This window comes from Dermacentor silvarum, chromosome 3 (genome assembly GCF_013339745.2).
Source record: "Dermacentor silvarum isolate Dsil-2018 chromosome 3, BIME_Dsil_1.4, whole genome shotgun sequence".
Taxonomy (NCBI): domain Eukaryota; kingdom Metazoa; phylum Arthropoda; class Arachnida; order Ixodida; family Ixodidae; genus Dermacentor; species Dermacentor silvarum.
Window position 1 is genome coordinate 112,192,137 of NC_051156.1, and position 17,484 is coordinate 112,209,620.

The following is a 17,484-nucleotide window of genomic DNA, read 5'->3' on the forward strand; positions in this document are numbered from 1 at the left end:
TCACCGTCACTGCCTTTCTTGATAGCGATATTTAGCGGACTACGTCAGTGTGCCACACCGCAAGGCGTCCAGAGTGTATGTTTGTAAACAGCGAAATCGTCTAAGGTCAAGCCGATGTACCGCCGCTGACGGCTTTAAGATATGCAATCTTTTTTGAGTGTCACGGTGAGGTGGCAACTATAGTGATTATTTAAGAGCGTGCCCGTTGGTTTCACTGGCTACAAATTCTATGGTCAGCGTTAAAGATTGCAAAATTATTTCCTTGTGTGAAACTCACACCTCGTGGGAAGGACAAGAAGCCGTCGTCCGCTGTCCTGTAATTTTCATTGCGCGCACAGTCCTGCAACACCAAATTCACCTCTCGGTTGAAACAAAGTTTTGACTTGAAGAAGGCGGGCTTAGCCGGAGAGGGTATTGTCGCAAGTGTTTTCAGCAAACTATTCGCTCGCTTAGGTGAAACCCCCAAGTAAACATTGACGGAGTTTTCCTATTTGTTTGTTTGGTATTTTGCAGTGTCTACGCCAGCCAAGCCATATCGCTTAGAATCTTGCATTGCCGCAAGCATAAAATTAGCCGCACAGTCGCGTGGAGGTCATCGAAGTTTTGTAAGAACGTTAACCCATCTAAAGAAAACAACATAACGCTATCCCTAATTAATCAAAAGCCGCATGTGAGTGATTCTCCGAAAAATAATTTCAAAGAGCGAGACAGGGCGGGAACTATCGAAGGCAACATGTCAAGCGTGACCAGGCTGGATGCAACGGAGTGCGCGGTTTTCGGCGTGTTGACTGCTCTTGGTTATCTCGTGGGCCTTTACTTCTCATTTGCTCGTCGACGGAAAGAGGTAAGTGGAATATTAAATTTACTGAATGCCGATGCGTTTTTTTTAATGCTGGTGACGCATATACAGTCCTTCGTGTTACCAGACTACATGTTTTGTTTGAGATATCTGAACGGTGCACAGGCTGCAGCGGTATATTTCATTGCTTCCTGCAAAAGTGAGGCAAATTTTGGGCAGTGGAGTTTAAATGGGTTCGAACTCATTTTCTTTTTAGGTTTGCAAAGAAATTTCAAACCAAAGTACATTTGGCGTGCGGAGTGGTGAAAGATTCTTGCCTGTATGTTTTTATCATACCTTGCAGCTTTTAATTGAACTTAATATACATTGCAATTCTGGAAAAAATGATATTCTGAAGATCAGGATGCTCGCTGCGAGGTCGAAATGTAGGTGGCAGTACTATCGCCACTTTAGTGTATGTATGCGGTTGGCGGCGCGCATTGAAATGTGGACTTCGATGATTCGCGGCTGGTGACTTGAGCCGACGAAAGCATGCGGCTAAGAAAATGCTCTGACGGTGGTGAATTGATAATTTATTGCCCTCCAGTTCCACATTCTAGCTCTAAATGAGCAGAATGTTTTTTCTCCACGCGAGGGAAGCACAAGCTACCATTTAACAATGGACATACACGCAGACACGGAGTTTCTTTCGACACTTCCTTCGTGCTTTTTGATCGTGTTCCGCTTGCATTTTACCTACTCTTTGGTGCACTGATGTTGCATAACTAAAATAAAGACGCATTTACTGCTGATGTGGCACTGACGAAAAAGTCTAGCTGGAAATGTAACTAACTATTTAAGTGTGGTCAACTTCACCACTTACGCGCGTAACATTTTTTTTTTCGTAAAATCAAAGACATAATTTCTGTAAACAAGGCACGTGCCAATGCGGATGTCACACGCTATCATATTCGCTGTTACTTCAAACCCTATCAATTTTGCTGTAGCTGCCATAATATCATCGCATGTCAGAGAAAATGTGTTTTCTTATGGTTACGTACACGATAGCGATGCGAAGAAGTTAAAGTTATTTAAAAGAGCTTCTTGTTTGGCCACTTGGTTTCGATGTTGAGGCACCGCCTTTAACGCCACGAGTGAAAGGGAAAAAAGTTAAAAAAATGTACACAGAAGAAAAGAAAGATTCAGTCAAGGTTGAGCTAATTTAGCAAATGTCCGCCAGATGGTGACACCGCTAGATCTCGCGGCAAACAGGAACATAACAATAAGCATGTAATCGCACGCCGTTTTTATTCATTCATTCCTTCGTGTCATAAAAATGGGATGAGTATAGCGAAGCTAGTGTAATAATGAGCACAAAATGCAATAGTGATCTGCTAGAGAAATATAATTTGCCAGAATTGAAAGGAACTTGCCGTCGAAACGTGCAGAGAATTGGATGGAGTGACGTAAAATTTCAAAGCGGCAGGTGAGTAGTGTCAACGCGATGCGGTTGGGCTACGCTCTATATTTTGCCCAAATATGTCACTCAAATGTTGATAATATTGGACATATAAAAAGGAGTCGCTGTTCTTTATGATATGTTCTGTTCGCTGGGAGAACGCCTTATGTAGACAATGCGCTAAAGCGCCCAAGTAGTAGTTTTCATCTAGCATTCGATTCAGAGTGGGTGTATGCGACAAAACGTGAAACGATTACGCAGGTTCAGTTCTGCAAATGTCGACCTTTAATGCCGGCGGACACTTTGTAGTTGCAAATCCGTTCTTACCTTGACGCTCGAAAGGAATATTCTTTGAGCTAAATCAGTAAATTACCCTTCAGTACCAAATACAGGCTTAAGGAAGCCTAGTAAGGCAGAATAGGCGCAAACACTAAAGGCCACATTGAAATGACATCAAGGAATTTGACCATGTCTGCTCAGGCCTAATTTTAGTTTATCAGCTATGATTGACTACATTGTATTCCAAAACAAATTTACTGGGTTACAGTGGCCAACTTAGGAAGTAATGCTTTAAAACTTGTGACCTCACACCAATGTACTGGCGATTGTAATTAGGCGCGATTCCTTAACCAAATGGAAGTTTGACCGTTATTATCTCCTCTAATATTTCACCGATTACCGTGAAATTACCGAAAATAAACTTTTGAGTAAACAATTTACCAGTCTTGCTTGACCGTTTATATTATTATTATTTACCCTTATTTGACCATATTTCAGACCGTTTTTCTCGGCTGCAACTACGATAATTTCCTGAGGATTGTTACATTTAAAAGAAGATTTAGGAAATGTAAGAAGCGGACTTTTCATTTAGGTTCCCAACTTCTTGATAAGAAATCAGTTTTGCCAGAAGCGCGAAGCTGTGAATACGAGAGCAACATGTCAGAATATTACACGAAGTATATAAGGCTCGTAGCCTGTAGTGGAAGTATGATTTGCTGTAAACTTTACATGGCCATTTAAACACGTGTGGCATAACAAGTGTAGACACATGAACAGAGAAAACTTGATGACTGTGAGTAGAGTCGGTTAGAACTACACGGTCTTGTCGGCGTTTCCGCATTGTGTTAACCTCGCATTCCCGTACGGCGGCACGATGTGTGTGTCCACTTCGCGCTTTTGAATTGCAGGTTTTCATCGACGTGGTCGCTTAGCCACGCCCTCCTGTTCCTACAGCGCCACGTCTGCGTGCTTCTGGCGTTGGTCTGCAGCGTGCGCCACACACGCAACTTTGTTACTGTGTCTGAACTAACGTATGAGTACGCGGGCCCGCCTTGATTCGTTGCGATCAGGGTTCCGCTGTAGCTTTTCAGCCGGCGTTCTGAAAACACGAGACGCTTCAGGACATCGCCCCCGAATATCGACCTCACAGTGGAAGGGCACTCCATACCCCAGGTAGACAGGATAAGGGTGCTAGGTCTTCACCTTCAAAGCAACCGAGCAAATCAGCGTACCTTGCAAGCACTACAAACAACAGTAGATAACACGCTACGCCTTATAGGAAGAACGCAGTGTGAACGCGTTTTAATCGCGTTCACACTGTCTCGATTGTCTTGTTTACATCTTCGTTCCCACGCGCAGTACTTGTTCAATATGTGCTTGCATTCGGATCTCGGATTTCGTTGCTCTAACGACTAATGGAATATTCATATCCACAAAAATAATAATTCATAGCGACGCGCCACTATTAAACCACAGATACTGCTGTGCTTCTGCGTGTCTTGTACTGTGTACTTGCATTTCTCTGCGCTCGTATGCTTTTTCCGTAAAATCGGCTGTCATATGTGTCGACGACAGGTGGCATCCGGCGAGAGCGGCCTAGTGGCGGCGGAGCTGGAGGCATTCTTAGGAGGTCGCAGCCTTCCCCCTACAGCACTGGCCGTGTCCATTATGGCTTCAGCAGTGAACGGCATGAACGTGGTGGCTATCGTGGGACACTACTACGCTTACGGCTTACACCTTCTCTGGACAGTGGCTTGGGTCCCTATTAGCGCCACTCTCGCGGCGGTGACTGTGGTCCCGCTACTCTACAGCCTGCGGGTTTCGACCATATTTCAGGTAACGTCTCTGTACACCCTCTGGTAGAATATACGAGAAGCCGAAATTTCAAGGATAAGACACTGATATGGCAGCCAAATGCACTAGTGGCGGTAAATGGATTGCATATATCTCAAAAATGCACAAAAATGTTAGTTATTACTGCTGTTTTCAAGTGGTGTCATTTCGCACTCTTTTTTGTCGTTATTATGCGGATAGAGAACAATCAATAATTATTATTTGTATCTTCAATTTATTTTAAATGCGAATCATTTGCTACTTTGACAGTATCTACCTATCCATCTATATATCATCTATCTAGCCACGTACGTCTTTGTGCTCTCATGGTCGTTTCGTTAACTTGGTGGTACCAAAACTGCCATAATATGAAAAGAGTATATGAAGAAATGATATGTCATGGCATGAGTGTCATGACATGCGTGTCATGTCACGCCTATCATGATGGACTAAGTGACATGCGTGTCATGTCACGCATGTGATGATAGACTAAGTGAAGGAAACACTAAAGGATGATGGTAGAAGTCATAGTCATGACCATGACCATGACTGAGCAAAAGTGACCATCACTCAGCGATAAAAGATTAACGCTCAAAGACCACTGGAATGGGTTCGTACGTGCGCACTAAGCGAAAAAAAAAACACTAAAGGATGATGGCCGAAATCAGTCATGAGCATGACTCAATAAAAATGACAATGAATCAGCAAAAAAAGATTAGCACTCAAGCGCCACTAAAATGGGCACTGACGTGGGTACTGAGCGAAGTATACACTAAAGGATGATTGTAGAAGCCATAGTCGTGACCATGACTAAGGCTTCCGCCTTAGGGTTTCTTAGGTGTAGCTTGAGGGACTCCTGAGGACTCATGACATGAATGTCATGACATGCATGTCATGTAGGTCATGAAAGAGCCGCGTACCTCTTGGTGACCCTGACCCAGTTGACCCTGAGTATTCAGCAATCCTGAACTACCACAGAGGGAGTCGCTTGCGATATCCCCCACCCCATCGAATACTAAAGACGGAGGATGCCGCTGCCTGGCGTAGGCTCCAGACAGGCACTTACACGAACCTACACATATTACATCGCCTGCACCCCACAGCCTACAGGGACGAATGCCCGTGGTGTGGGGCCACACCAACCCTATACCACATTACGTGGGAGTGCACGCTACACAACATAGAACACCATGACACGAACACCACGAGGGAGCAATGGGAGGCACTGCTGTCCAGCTCGGCCCTCGACGACCAGCTCAAGCTGGTCCAGAGGCCAGAGAAGATGGCAAGACCCAGCTGAGCCCTGGACTAGGGGCCCCAACCATTAGCGATGCCCTATTGGGGCAAGACAAAACTATTTTTGAATTAAAGTTTATCTCTCTATCTATCGTCTTGGTGCTCTCATGGTGGTTTTGTTAACTTTGTAGGCTACCCGCACACTGCTTCGCATAACTTCGATTCCCACAGGGCGTGGCATCTGCCGGCTTTTTTTTTTTTTGACTGATGGTTTACGACCTCGCAGTCCAGCATTGGCTGAACAAAGTGTCTCATTGCTGTCTAACACAAAATAAGTAATATGCTGGTAATCCAAAATATCAAAAATGAGGATTTATTTGTCGCGTATATATCCTAATGTTTACAATGTGATTTATTTCCAGTATCTACGAATGCGCTTCGACAACAAGGTCGGCATCACTGCTTGTATCATCTACTTCGTACTCAGTGTAAGGAAGCTTCATATCATTTTTTCGGCTTCCGGAAGACACTTTATGCAGGAAGAACCTTCCGCATGCGCGGCATGATCGCACTCACAATTACGAATGTGTTTGGATATGCACAGTACTGGAAAACGTCAGAGAAATGCTCAATAGAATCACTCAAGAGCATGATTCCTTTCGCACTCTTGCTAAACTCGAGCTTTCTTCCGTAGGTGATTACATGCTCTCTAGGCTGCGCTGTAATTCGCAAACATGTCAAGTAGCACAACTCATACTTTTCTTGCCGTCTTCGCCAATGTTGTGTTCGGAATCATCGTTTCCTGGTGCCTGTCCTTGTAAGCCTGTGTGCTGTGTGGTACCGTCCTTGGCGCATCAGTGCTCTTTTCGTTATTACCACAGTCAGCCTCCTCCAGGACCAAATATGACAGGACTTCACAATTACAGCGCAAAATTTGTTGTGAAAATGGTCCCAGGGCCACTACGCCGAATAGAATGTGCTAGCCGCAGCAGTTAATGTGAATATCCACAGGCCACCGCTGATGACGATTAAAGCATCAGTGAAGGCAGCTTGCTGGTAATGAATAGTTACTATTCAATAAACAGTTGGGAGTAACGTCCCTTGGTCCCCGCGAACTAAGTGAATGTCCGTACAGCAATATATTTATATACGGGGTGTCCCAGCTATAATGCAGCACGATTTAAAAAAAAAGAGGAACGGCGTTACGCGAAGCAAACCTAGTGCGCATTGTTCCAGTACAGTGGAGTAGCCGCCATTAATTTTTTGTTACTGAAATTTAATTAGGTAATTGTAATTAATTATATAACTCGAGAAGTACTGTCCTAATTATCAAAGTGTCAATAAGAAAGTTGTAGAGCAACATGAAAAACTCCCAATACAGCTTTCTGTTGCTCAATACATGCTGCATAAATGTGTTTTTTTCTGAGCGTGAAAGAAGCCCGCGAATACACGTAGAATTGCCGCGCGGCTGGCCGCTCGAGGCACTTTGCGTGTATTCGTGATCGCCGCTGGCCGGCCATCACGTAGACGGATAGCACCCCCCACCCCCGCTGCAGCAGGGGTGGCGTGTGCCGGAGTGCGGCGCTTGTTGCGCTGCTCTTCGGCCCTCAGCAGCCGCAGAGCCACGGCGGCTGGGCCCGTGTCAATGGGGTCACAGTACTGCACATCATCCGCGTCGTCGCCGCACGCTTCTGCTGCCGACACTGCTGCTGATGCAGCTTCATCCACTGTCTTGGAAGCTTTGCTGCGGGTTACGCTATCAATCGCGGAGGGCACCGATGTGGAGATCAAATGGGAGACCTGCGACTGATCTGATGGCGGCTGAGGGCTCGACTGGCTGCCCTGGTTGCTCAACCGTTGGTTCTCGGCAGCGATCTTCAACGACGACGTGCCGCAGAAGATGCTAAGGGATGTAGTGCCCGCGCAGGCATAAGGAAGCTGGCCCAAAAGAAGCATTTAGAGCTGCACTCCATTCAAGGCAGCACCCCTAATTGATGCCTTCGTAGTTGTCCCAAGCCTTGGTGGCAGCGCAAAGTCGTCGTGCTGCATCCAGCCATCTTTTTTAGGTCTGGCCAAGCATGACGATCACCCTAGGCATTGATAGCGTGAATCCAAAAAATGACTTCATCTTGAAAGCCGCGAAACTGCGGTAATTGTATGAAAGTTGGCTGCTGGAAATCTCAGCGCCTCATCTCCGCCAGGCACCCGAACAACGGTCGGTGTCCATGACAGTGTGGTCGTTGTGGTAGTCGTGGCAGCCGGTTCTACCATCAAGGAGGCAACGACGGCATACCTTGGTGGCTAGGGGGGGGGGGGTGTCGAAGTAGTGCCTCGGATGATATTCTCGCCAAGGGAAGCATGGACGGTGTTCGCATGCAGGACGGGTCCAAGAGGGAGGGGTAAGGGGCAAGGAGTGTAAGGTGCAATAGCGCAACCGCTAACGGATGCCACGGCGTTTGTCAGGACATCGAACTGTTATGTCAGCTTGGCAATGGCTCGGACGAGATAACTGATAGAGTCCTGCCCTACAACCGCCTAGGAGGCTTGGACGCCGTCCCCGGATAGTTTGGAGGGTGCTTGGGACGGTGGTGGGGTGGCCGGCTTCTTAACCGAAGAAGCGTGACGGCGTTCCTGGGCAGGAGGTACCCGGCACGCCGAAGAACCGCGAGGACACACCTAAGCCTGCAACGCCTCAAGGCAGGTTCGTTGTCAACTGCGCCATTTCTAAAGGAGAGAACAGAGACAACACCCGTTCAGTGGGCCGACTGTGCTGTGCTCTGCCTCATCGTTCTTTCCCCCAGCGCCTGCCTTGCGCGCACCCGAGGCGCAGTACACTTCAATCTTCACAGTATATATATATTATCCGGCAAGAAAGGGCAGCTTTTAAAAAACATTTTTACTTGTTAATTTCTCGGTCATTGCATGGTCATCTTCAGAGTACCTCGGTTTACTCTATCGACTTACCCAAAGATTAAAACGTTACTGGACAACGTGCGTACTAGATCCACAGATCATGTGGTAAAATTTAAGTGTATATACAGGATGTATCAATTTAAGTCGCCATACATTAAAACATCCATGTGGGAGTTACGAGAATACAACTTACAGCCAAGTCAGGTGGGCAAATTTAGAGGCACTTCGACCGAGCGCATTTGCCCTCTAGCACCACGCCGCCAAAGTTGCGCTTTGGCGGCGTGGTGCTAGAGGGCAAAACAAAGTATCATTAGAGATCGATGACAATGCGGATTTGTAATGGTAGAGCTTGATATTATTCTGAGCAATTTTAAGTTTTACCAACGGTTACTTTTTTATTACAAAGGGAAATGCTTATTTAGAGCAAGTTTTGCAATAAAACATAGAAGTATCATAATCTCGTTAGCACATAGATTTGCTTTGAGTCGAATAGAAGCACGGATCGTACCCAAAACGCGGAACCAGATAGGCGGAATCCGCTGAATATGAGCATTTGAAGCGCATTTTGGCTTCACTGATGTCGTAAAAACGCTCATAACATCTGAAATTCCGAAAAGCATGGTCTATGTTTAGGGAGATAGTGTGCGCATTTATTATATTTATAGTTCAAACTTTTCTATCCAGGGTACATATGCACTTCCTCACAGCGAAGTGAGTTTGTAGAATACACACGCAGGCAAGTGCTATTCAGAGCAAGGGTCACTTGACCTACCCTTGTGACACTAAATGCGATGTGCACTCGCTCGAAAGTGTCACTAAATATGCCGGTCTAATACCCCTGACACACGGGCACTCTAAAGTCATTTAGGTAAGGGGATACCTACCGGAAAGGCGTTCAAGCGCAGTGACGCACGACAAAGGAGTATCTCAATCCCGGCAAAGTTCCCTTGCGGGAAAGAAGATCGGTCATCTACTTTTCGAGCGGAAAGGTGTACTCTCGCATGCAGTGTGCACAACTAATCAGTAGAAGAAACATGTTACATAACTACGGCGCCTCGTAAATATTTTTTTACCTTGGAAAATGTTTAAATTTTAGTGGTATTGCGATTTGTCGAACAGTGAAGATTTACTCTAGTTATACTCTCAAACGCACGCACCACGTCACTAGCGCCGCCATGTTGAATTCCGAAGATGCGCATTAAGATCAAAAATGCGAAAAAATGTTTTTAGGTTCTACAATCACTAAATGTAATCTACGTGTGCAGCTTTTTGTAAATGTTTTCTCTCTTGCTACTTTAACAAAACACGCTTTTACGCTTTTTTCCGCGTACATTTGAGGAACCACCTAAAGAAGTTAGGGCGATGCCGTGTGTCAGCGGCGCAACTCCTTCCTGCAAAAGGTCCTTCGGAGTAACAAAAGGGTTAGCTGCAAAGGGATTTACATTTTCATGTGTTTCAGGGGTATTAATCGGGTATAACTTAGTATTGTTCGCTCTCTTCTTTATCCAATGAAAGTATTTTTATTATGAGCTCAGACAAGTCACAATCCCTAATTATTCATCTTTTAAAGCATTGATTTAAATGTAAAATCTTCAAATCAAAAGTTGCAAAGCCTATTGAGGAATCTCCAAATTATTTCTTTTGCTGGTAATAGGTGCTGTGTCTTTAATTTTTCCTGGTGCAAAGAAGCGCGTGAGATTTGACTAAGGTATCTATGCGCATTGACATAAGTGCCCTCGAACTTGCTTCCAAAGAAAGATCGACACCACACGTAGACTGAAAGCATGAAGAGGCCGCCAGAAAAACTGATAGGCGATATCCGCACCCGTCATACCCGATGCATCTGCTCGTCCATAACGACACCTCTCAGCGGCAAAACATTGACAGAGCTTCAAGCACGTCTATGTCAGCTGGCGTGCCCCCCAGGTAAACGCGAATTGCATCACGAGCGCCAGTTTCTCCCCTGGTGCTTGGAAGGTCATGGTTCTGAGAAAAAAATGAAGCCTGCTGTTATGGCAACGGTTTTGCTGATACGCGAGGAGGAGACAGCGATCGCGCTTATCTGCAATGCGCTCGACGAGTGTGCGATTTTCTCGGCAGACGCAAGAGGAAACTAGCACGAGTTCCGTTTGGCTGCTGCAGTCTGCATTATTATAACGGCTGTCATTTTCAGCTTCCTTTTTTGTGATGACAATTTACTTTTCCGTGTGTGGTTCATGTATTGAATAAATGCCAGCAGCACATCTGTGTTTGCTAAAATTTTACGCTATTCCGTTATGATACGTGAGCTAGCATGCCATAGCGCGTGGCTACTGTGTTTTGGCAGGAGAATAACAGACGGTGAAATGTACGTTATTTTTCAATCTTATTAGCAACTTTTTTACAGCAAGAGATACAATACACACCAGAATATTGCAGACCTGAGTATCTCGCATCTACAGTACAAGTACAAACTGCACATTCTATAGGCGCATATAAATAAAGCTTCTTACAATTTCTGAATAGCAAAAGTCACTTTTTTATTTCGCATGAGGCAATCTTACCAACGCAAATCGTTTGTCGCAGCAGTTATCTGTGATTACTCATGCTAAAATATATCATTAAGCGAGACCGGTTGAAAGACTGAAGGCAGTACATTTCGCATACCCAAACACAGACGAGGTGGAGTTGTCCGTGCTGAAGCTGTGGTCTGGAAAAAACTGGAAGTAATACAAGTTTTATGCTTGCACACAACGCAATTGCAGGAACCAATTTCTGCACTCTTTCCACAAAACAGTGCTTTCAATTCATGCACGCCAACTCTTACTATATTTTGTTGTAGGATTTATGCTAAACATATCGCAAAAAAATTAACAATACAAATTCTTGTTTTAGCTGCTAATAATTGAAGTGACAGGATTGGTAATGCTGCTTTCTCAACAGCTGTCTGAAAACACTGGTGAGTTTCTTACAGCTAAATTATATTGATCACGGTATTTCTTATTCACTTGTCAATAAGGCACTGACGGATTAATTTGCTCAACCTTTTTGTATACTCCTTGTCTTCCTAGTTCTGCAGAATGCCTCTTACTGGAAGATGATCTTCCAAAAGTTGTAAGCCAGTGGTCAACGGTCTATGTGCATTTACTACTATAGAAGAACTTGCTTTCCCCACTTTACGGGATCACCGGAGCGCGTGGCTCGCTCAGCGCCGACGTAAGCACCTTCGTACGCTATGTGCGCCAGCGCGACTTGACCCGAAGGTAAATTCGGTCCTTCTGAACAAAATCTGCTCGTCTGCTTAATTCTCAGTTAACAACCACGAACATGGTATATCGCAGATGAACATTGGATAAAGAAGAAGAGAAAAGGCACTTTCTTTCTTTCTTTTTCGCGACACATTTCGCTGCGCAACGTAAAATGCACCAGGGGACGTAGCAAACACGCGAAGAAAACAACGCTTGCAGTGCTTTCTGCATTGGCGCAGCGCTCCTTCAATTGGTTTCCGCAGCTTGTGAAGCTCTAGATGACTTGCAATGTCTAACCAAGAACAGGCAAGTCTCTAACCTGACTCCGTCCATGCAGAGAGCATTCAAGGATCTTCCCCAAAGTTATCAGCTTATTCCATAAAGTAAACATCAATTGCCGAGATATACGGAAACGCAAGTTCCGTCAGCGGGTCAGCTAGCACTCAGTCGTCTCAGAAGCTGCTGTCGATAGGTAACTTCAATGTACTTACACACCAAAGATAAATATACCGCGTACGGAATACCCTTCCCTTCGTCTTACAGCCGTTATGGTAAAGTTAGCGGCTATTCGCTACATAACAACTGCATAAAATGCGCGCTTGCTTTTCAACTTCGGAAGCGGAAAAAAGTGACCCTGCTGTCTCTTCCCACCCTACCCTACGCCTTCTTAAACGCATCTCCAATCGACGAGGGGGACTCAAAAAGAAAGTCTCCTCCGCCTCGAGCAGTCCTTTCTCATATGCCACATCACTTACGTTGCTGCGTACCTCAACTGGTACCTGGCTGAGCAAAACAAGCTCGATACCCTCATACGAGGGGTCTACAAGCAAGCACTTGGCCTCCCGCATTACGCCAGTATTGAACTCTTCAACCAACTAGGAGTGCACAACAACCTTGCCGAACTCATTGATGCACAACAACGCTCTCAGCTTGAAAGGCTCACCCTTACTGAAACGGGACGCCTTATTCTATCTACGCTTGGCTTTACTTACCATCAGCAACAGGGCCCCAAAACAATCGATCCCGACTGACATCCGTAGCTGGATCCACACAGACCCTATTCTTAGAAATATGCACCCTAAATATAACAGGGCCCGGCGCCAAGCTCGGGCCGGAGCTATCATAAAAGCCTTTGCTCATGTACCTGGCGTTACATTTGTTGATGCAGCCCAATATTCCCATGGCACACGATTTGTGGCCGTCGCCACACGCGATGGACTCCTACACCACGCCTCCAGCGTCACTACCCCCAGTGCCGAAACGGCTGAAGAAATGGCCATCGCCCTGGCCACTCTAGATCCCACCTGTCACACCATCGTGTGTGACTCTCGCTCAGCCCTCACTAACTTCAGCAAAGGCCGTATTTCTCCTCAAGCTCTTCATTACCTCCGCCAGGCACCACACTCTAAAGAAAGCATGATCTCCCTGACATGGATCCCGGCCCACGCGGGCACTGTCCACCCACACCTCCCCAACCTCAACGAGGTCACCCACTCCATTGCGCGAGGCCTAGTCAGCCGCGCCGGAGACACTGGAGACGAGTTGGACACCAGGGACAATCTGACTACTTATAACGATCTCGTTAAGGCATTTCACCTTAGTCGCCGTACATTCCCCCCACCTCACCCCAAGTTCAGCCGTGCGCAGGCTACCACCCTGCGTCTGCTACAAACAAACACGTACCCGTCACCCATCCGCCTCCACCTTATATTCCCTGGAGTTCACAATACCCCCAACTGCCGGTGCTGTGGCACTTACCCGGCTACGCTTCATATGCTGTGGGAGTGCCCAGCACAGTACACACAAATTAACACCACGACCCTCTCGTCGAGGTTGCGTGAGGCTCTGCGGATCTCCGCCCTCGACGACCAAACCTGGGCGACCCAGCACGCCCGTGAGGCGGCGGCGAGGCAAGCCCTCGACGTCCCCTCATGGGAGGCCTAGGCCCGGCCATCTTAAAGTGCTGGTTCCACAATAAAAGTTTATTCCTCCTCCTGCTGTCTCTTCCCGTGCTTATCAACGACGTAGCCACGCGGAACATTTTGTGGCCTTTCTTCTGTTTTTAGTACATCGCTGCAGCCACTGACCGATACAGAAACAAAATGTTGCAGCGCACAGCAGAAGGCGAAGGCGAGTACGTGTGCAGAGGAGCGGAGAGCGGCAGGAGCAGACGAACGGAATGGAAGAGCGAAGGCGCCGCCCGTTGGTGCAACAAGTGAAGCCACTAAATAAAGATGTAGCACGCTAAAAAAGAAAATAGCCAAAAACAAATTTTATTTGTTCACATATTTGTAACAATTTACTTTATTGCTATGTGGGTTGAAAAGATACAGCCACACATGCAAAAGTTAAAGAATTTTCCTTCAGCTACCCGTGTTATGCCGACGCGTTATTGCCAATACTGAAACTAGCCCCACTGTCCACCTCCTGCGTTTTTATCGCATATCCCATCGGTTCAACCGAGAATATATCTTAGCAAAAGTTGAAGCCAAGAAAAATCTATTCGATTCAAGTGCATTGCTCAAGGCCTATTCAGGCCTTGAGCAACAGCATTCACCAAGGATCTTGCTCATGAGAGCAAATTGACCAGCCGCATCAAATGTCTAAGACATTAAATGATGTGACATAGCCTCACATGTGCCCCGCACGTAGTTACGAAACCACCCTTAGTCTTCAGACTCAGAAATAATTAGGAACTGGCACGTTGTGGTGATCGTTAGAATGCCTTGAGCTCTCTAACTATCCACCTCCATCATTGGAATGAGGACGCCTCTCCAAAGCTGCATTTACATATTAAAGATGTTTATTCTCTCTCTCTCTCTCTGGTGATAGTTAGAAAAAGCACCGGCTAAATTTATACCGTGCAAATTTTCATCAAATGCAGCTGGCCAGTGAGACACAATCTCTTGGAGCCGTTGTGAAATTGGCTGGTATATAGGCACGTATCTATATACAATGACACATCATGTACCCTCCGCATTGGTTATTCCTCTTATGCATCCACATTGCGTGCCACATGAGATCGCCATTGGCCGCCAGGATAGTGTAGATAACAAACGACACGACCGTCACAGTGATAGTAACTCACTAACAACAGTTAAATAAGGTGTGTAAAGCTGATTTTTACTGAAAGTTATTTTCTTTACATATATTTCATTCCGTGAGACCTCCCGTTTTTATAACCTTTAATCGTAACCCTGGGATGACATTCATAATGAATATATTGACCATGTAGGTTTTGTTTACAATAATATTTGAATCTCTAACTTTCCTTTCAACGGATCAGGTTGCAATCATTAGATTTAGGTTATCTGTAAATTTAGGTCCAATTGTCCTTGAATGTATTCGTTTCATATGTGCCTCCTGTTTTTGCATGTAACCTGCATCAGCAAACTCTTGGCGCCATCGGAATCTACAGCGCTGCCATTGCAATCTCGACAAGTATGTATGTACTAGTAAACTTTTCGTTTGAGATTAAAAAGCAATGGGATAAGAAGTATCCTATACTATACTCTTAGAAAAATTGCATCAGGTTTACTAGCTAAGACATTGCACCGAATACACAACATCCGCATACGCGTGCGTTTCACTACCATTTGCGCTACGACGATGTATATCAATCCGTTCATGAACTTGTATTTACTACATCTAGCCCTGGGAGTGTTAGCCAGCACCAATCAGAGCCCTGGTGGGCGGATGCGAAACATCCTTTCTTTTTGTCCGATGGCGTTAAGTAGCACGTGAACTTAGGAGAGAAGGCAAGTGGCTTTAACAATTGTCACTATAAGAAAGGCGTCCACTGGACAAACACTATATGCTGTAAAAAACGTGATACGCCTAGTTTCCTTTTTTTTTCTGAAATTTTAGATGCATATATATGTACAGCACGTACGAACTATCATACACCAAGATTTAAAAATATTCAAATACCACATAGCTAGACAGAAGCAAGGTAATGTTGTTTGCCGTCACATGGAAATACCCAGATTATTTGTTGCATTCCACCGAATTCGATAATTAGTCTTACAGTGAAAACGCGCGAATGCGGGAGATCAAAATTCGAGACGATGAGCAACACGAGACCAAGGTGAGAGCAGGAGCCAACGTGTCGAGAACAAGGAGGTTTAAAAAAATGGTCGAGAAGTGAACTTGTCTTTTTCAAGGCGACATATGCTTTGCTTGGTACAGTATATATAGGTGCGGTTCTTCTAAAGGGGAGAGATGCTAAGGTGTGTGGGCGAGATAACGAGTGAGGATGTGTTAGCGGCGAGGGTGTAGAACTGAAAAGAAAGATAATGCGCTACTGATAGTCGGTCACGGTGTAAGATATATACTCTTTAGGTGGGGACACTTCTCGGCTTGCTTGCTAGACACGATCGACCAGATAAAGTAGCAAGGGCGCGTGTCTATTGGGGCGGTGACGGCAGCGGATACCTATCGGCGGAACGACGCAACTTCAGTAAGAACACAGGCGAGAGCGTGCGCCGACAAGGAACGCGCGCATGCCCTCTCCCCGGTGACCTACTTTCGTGCGTCACTCAAGCATTTCAGATTTCCCGAGAACCGCCGGTTGCTATAACAACAGGAGATTAAACCAATAAAACGCTTTCTGTGTTGAAGTTGCGTCGTACTGCCGATAGGTATCCGCTGCCGTCACCGGGTCGATCGGCGCGCGCCTTTGCTACTTTATCTGGTCGATCGAGTCTGGCGAGTGTCCTCACCTAAAGAGTATATATTTTATATATTTTACACCGTGTAGTCGGTGGAGCAATTTGAGACAGCGCGTTGTGTTAGCCGGTTGACGTGTCAAGGCCGTTTCACATGGCGCGATTTTCACACAGTGACACAGCGAATTATGTCGCTCAGCGACCGCCGCGACGTCGCGGGATAGCTCTCCGCGACGGGATTCCAACATGTTTGTATTTCCGTCGCTGAGTCGCAGCGATCGGCCCGATGTGGGCGGAGCAACGTAACGTAACAGCAAGCGCCGTCAAAATAGGCGCTTTCCTGTTTTGCCGCGTGTTGGGAGCTCAGCGGAGCAATGTCGCGCACCAGTTTCAATGATGGTTTAACAGAGCGTACCCACCAGCCCCAGTGGCTCAGGAGCTTCATGAACAATTTTTGTTTTCTCGAGCTCACACAATTCGTTTAAAATGAGAAGCTGCACGCTATCCAGGTCAGGAGAAGACGCCGCCTTCAACATACGGCACCTAACCACTTGATCGTCACCGTCGTGAACCTCTTTATCGCTACAAATTGGGCCAGGTGCTTGGACACTGAATGGTCGCTTCTTCTGCAGAAGCATATACTCCTCCAGTAGAAGAGTTGTGGCTTCAATATATTTCCGCAACAACGGGGTACTAAACGAAACCACCCCACCGACGCCGCACTAGCCGCACGCTCATACTTGCGGTGTTGTGCACCGTTTCACTCGCCGCGGTTGCAGACTAAGCGACCGTTAAGTCTCAACGCGTTTAAACAATAAAAAATAGTGTACTCATTCTATTTTCAAAAAATAATACGAAAATTTTATTACATGGCTAGTTTCCACGTTGTTTTTATTTAGCGAAGCTGGCTTCGATGCTTCGTGAGCAGGGGGTGACCTTCGGTGTCGCTGCGACGGAAATTGCGCTGTCGCAGACGCATGTGAAAGCCCTTAGCGAAAATCGATATGCGACGTGCGCGGCAGAACGATTTTTTTCCGCCCCAATCGCTCCATGTGAAACAGCCTTCAGTGTAGGTTGCTCTTTTCGTGGAAG

The 17,484-nt window shown here is 46.1% G+C and overlaps 1 protein-coding gene across 1 annotated transcript in view; it reads left to right on the top strand.

Moving 5' to 3' along the window:
* Nucleotides 1–733: 733 nt before the first annotated feature.
* Nucleotides 734–17,484, top strand: part of LOC125944327 (sodium/iodide cotransporter-like) — a 51,333-nt gene continuing 34,582 nt past the window's right edge. Inside the window, exons 1-4 of the mRNA XM_049664700.1 lie at nucleotides 734–844; nucleotides 4,092–4,352; nucleotides 6,008–6,073; nucleotides 15,115–15,166. Of these exons, the coding sequence (XP_049520657.1) occupies nucleotides 734–844; nucleotides 4,092–4,352; nucleotides 6,008–6,073; nucleotides 15,115–15,166 (490 nt within the window). The remainder of the gene's footprint in view (nucleotides 845–4,091; nucleotides 4,353–6,007; nucleotides 6,074–15,114; nucleotides 15,167–17,484) is intronic.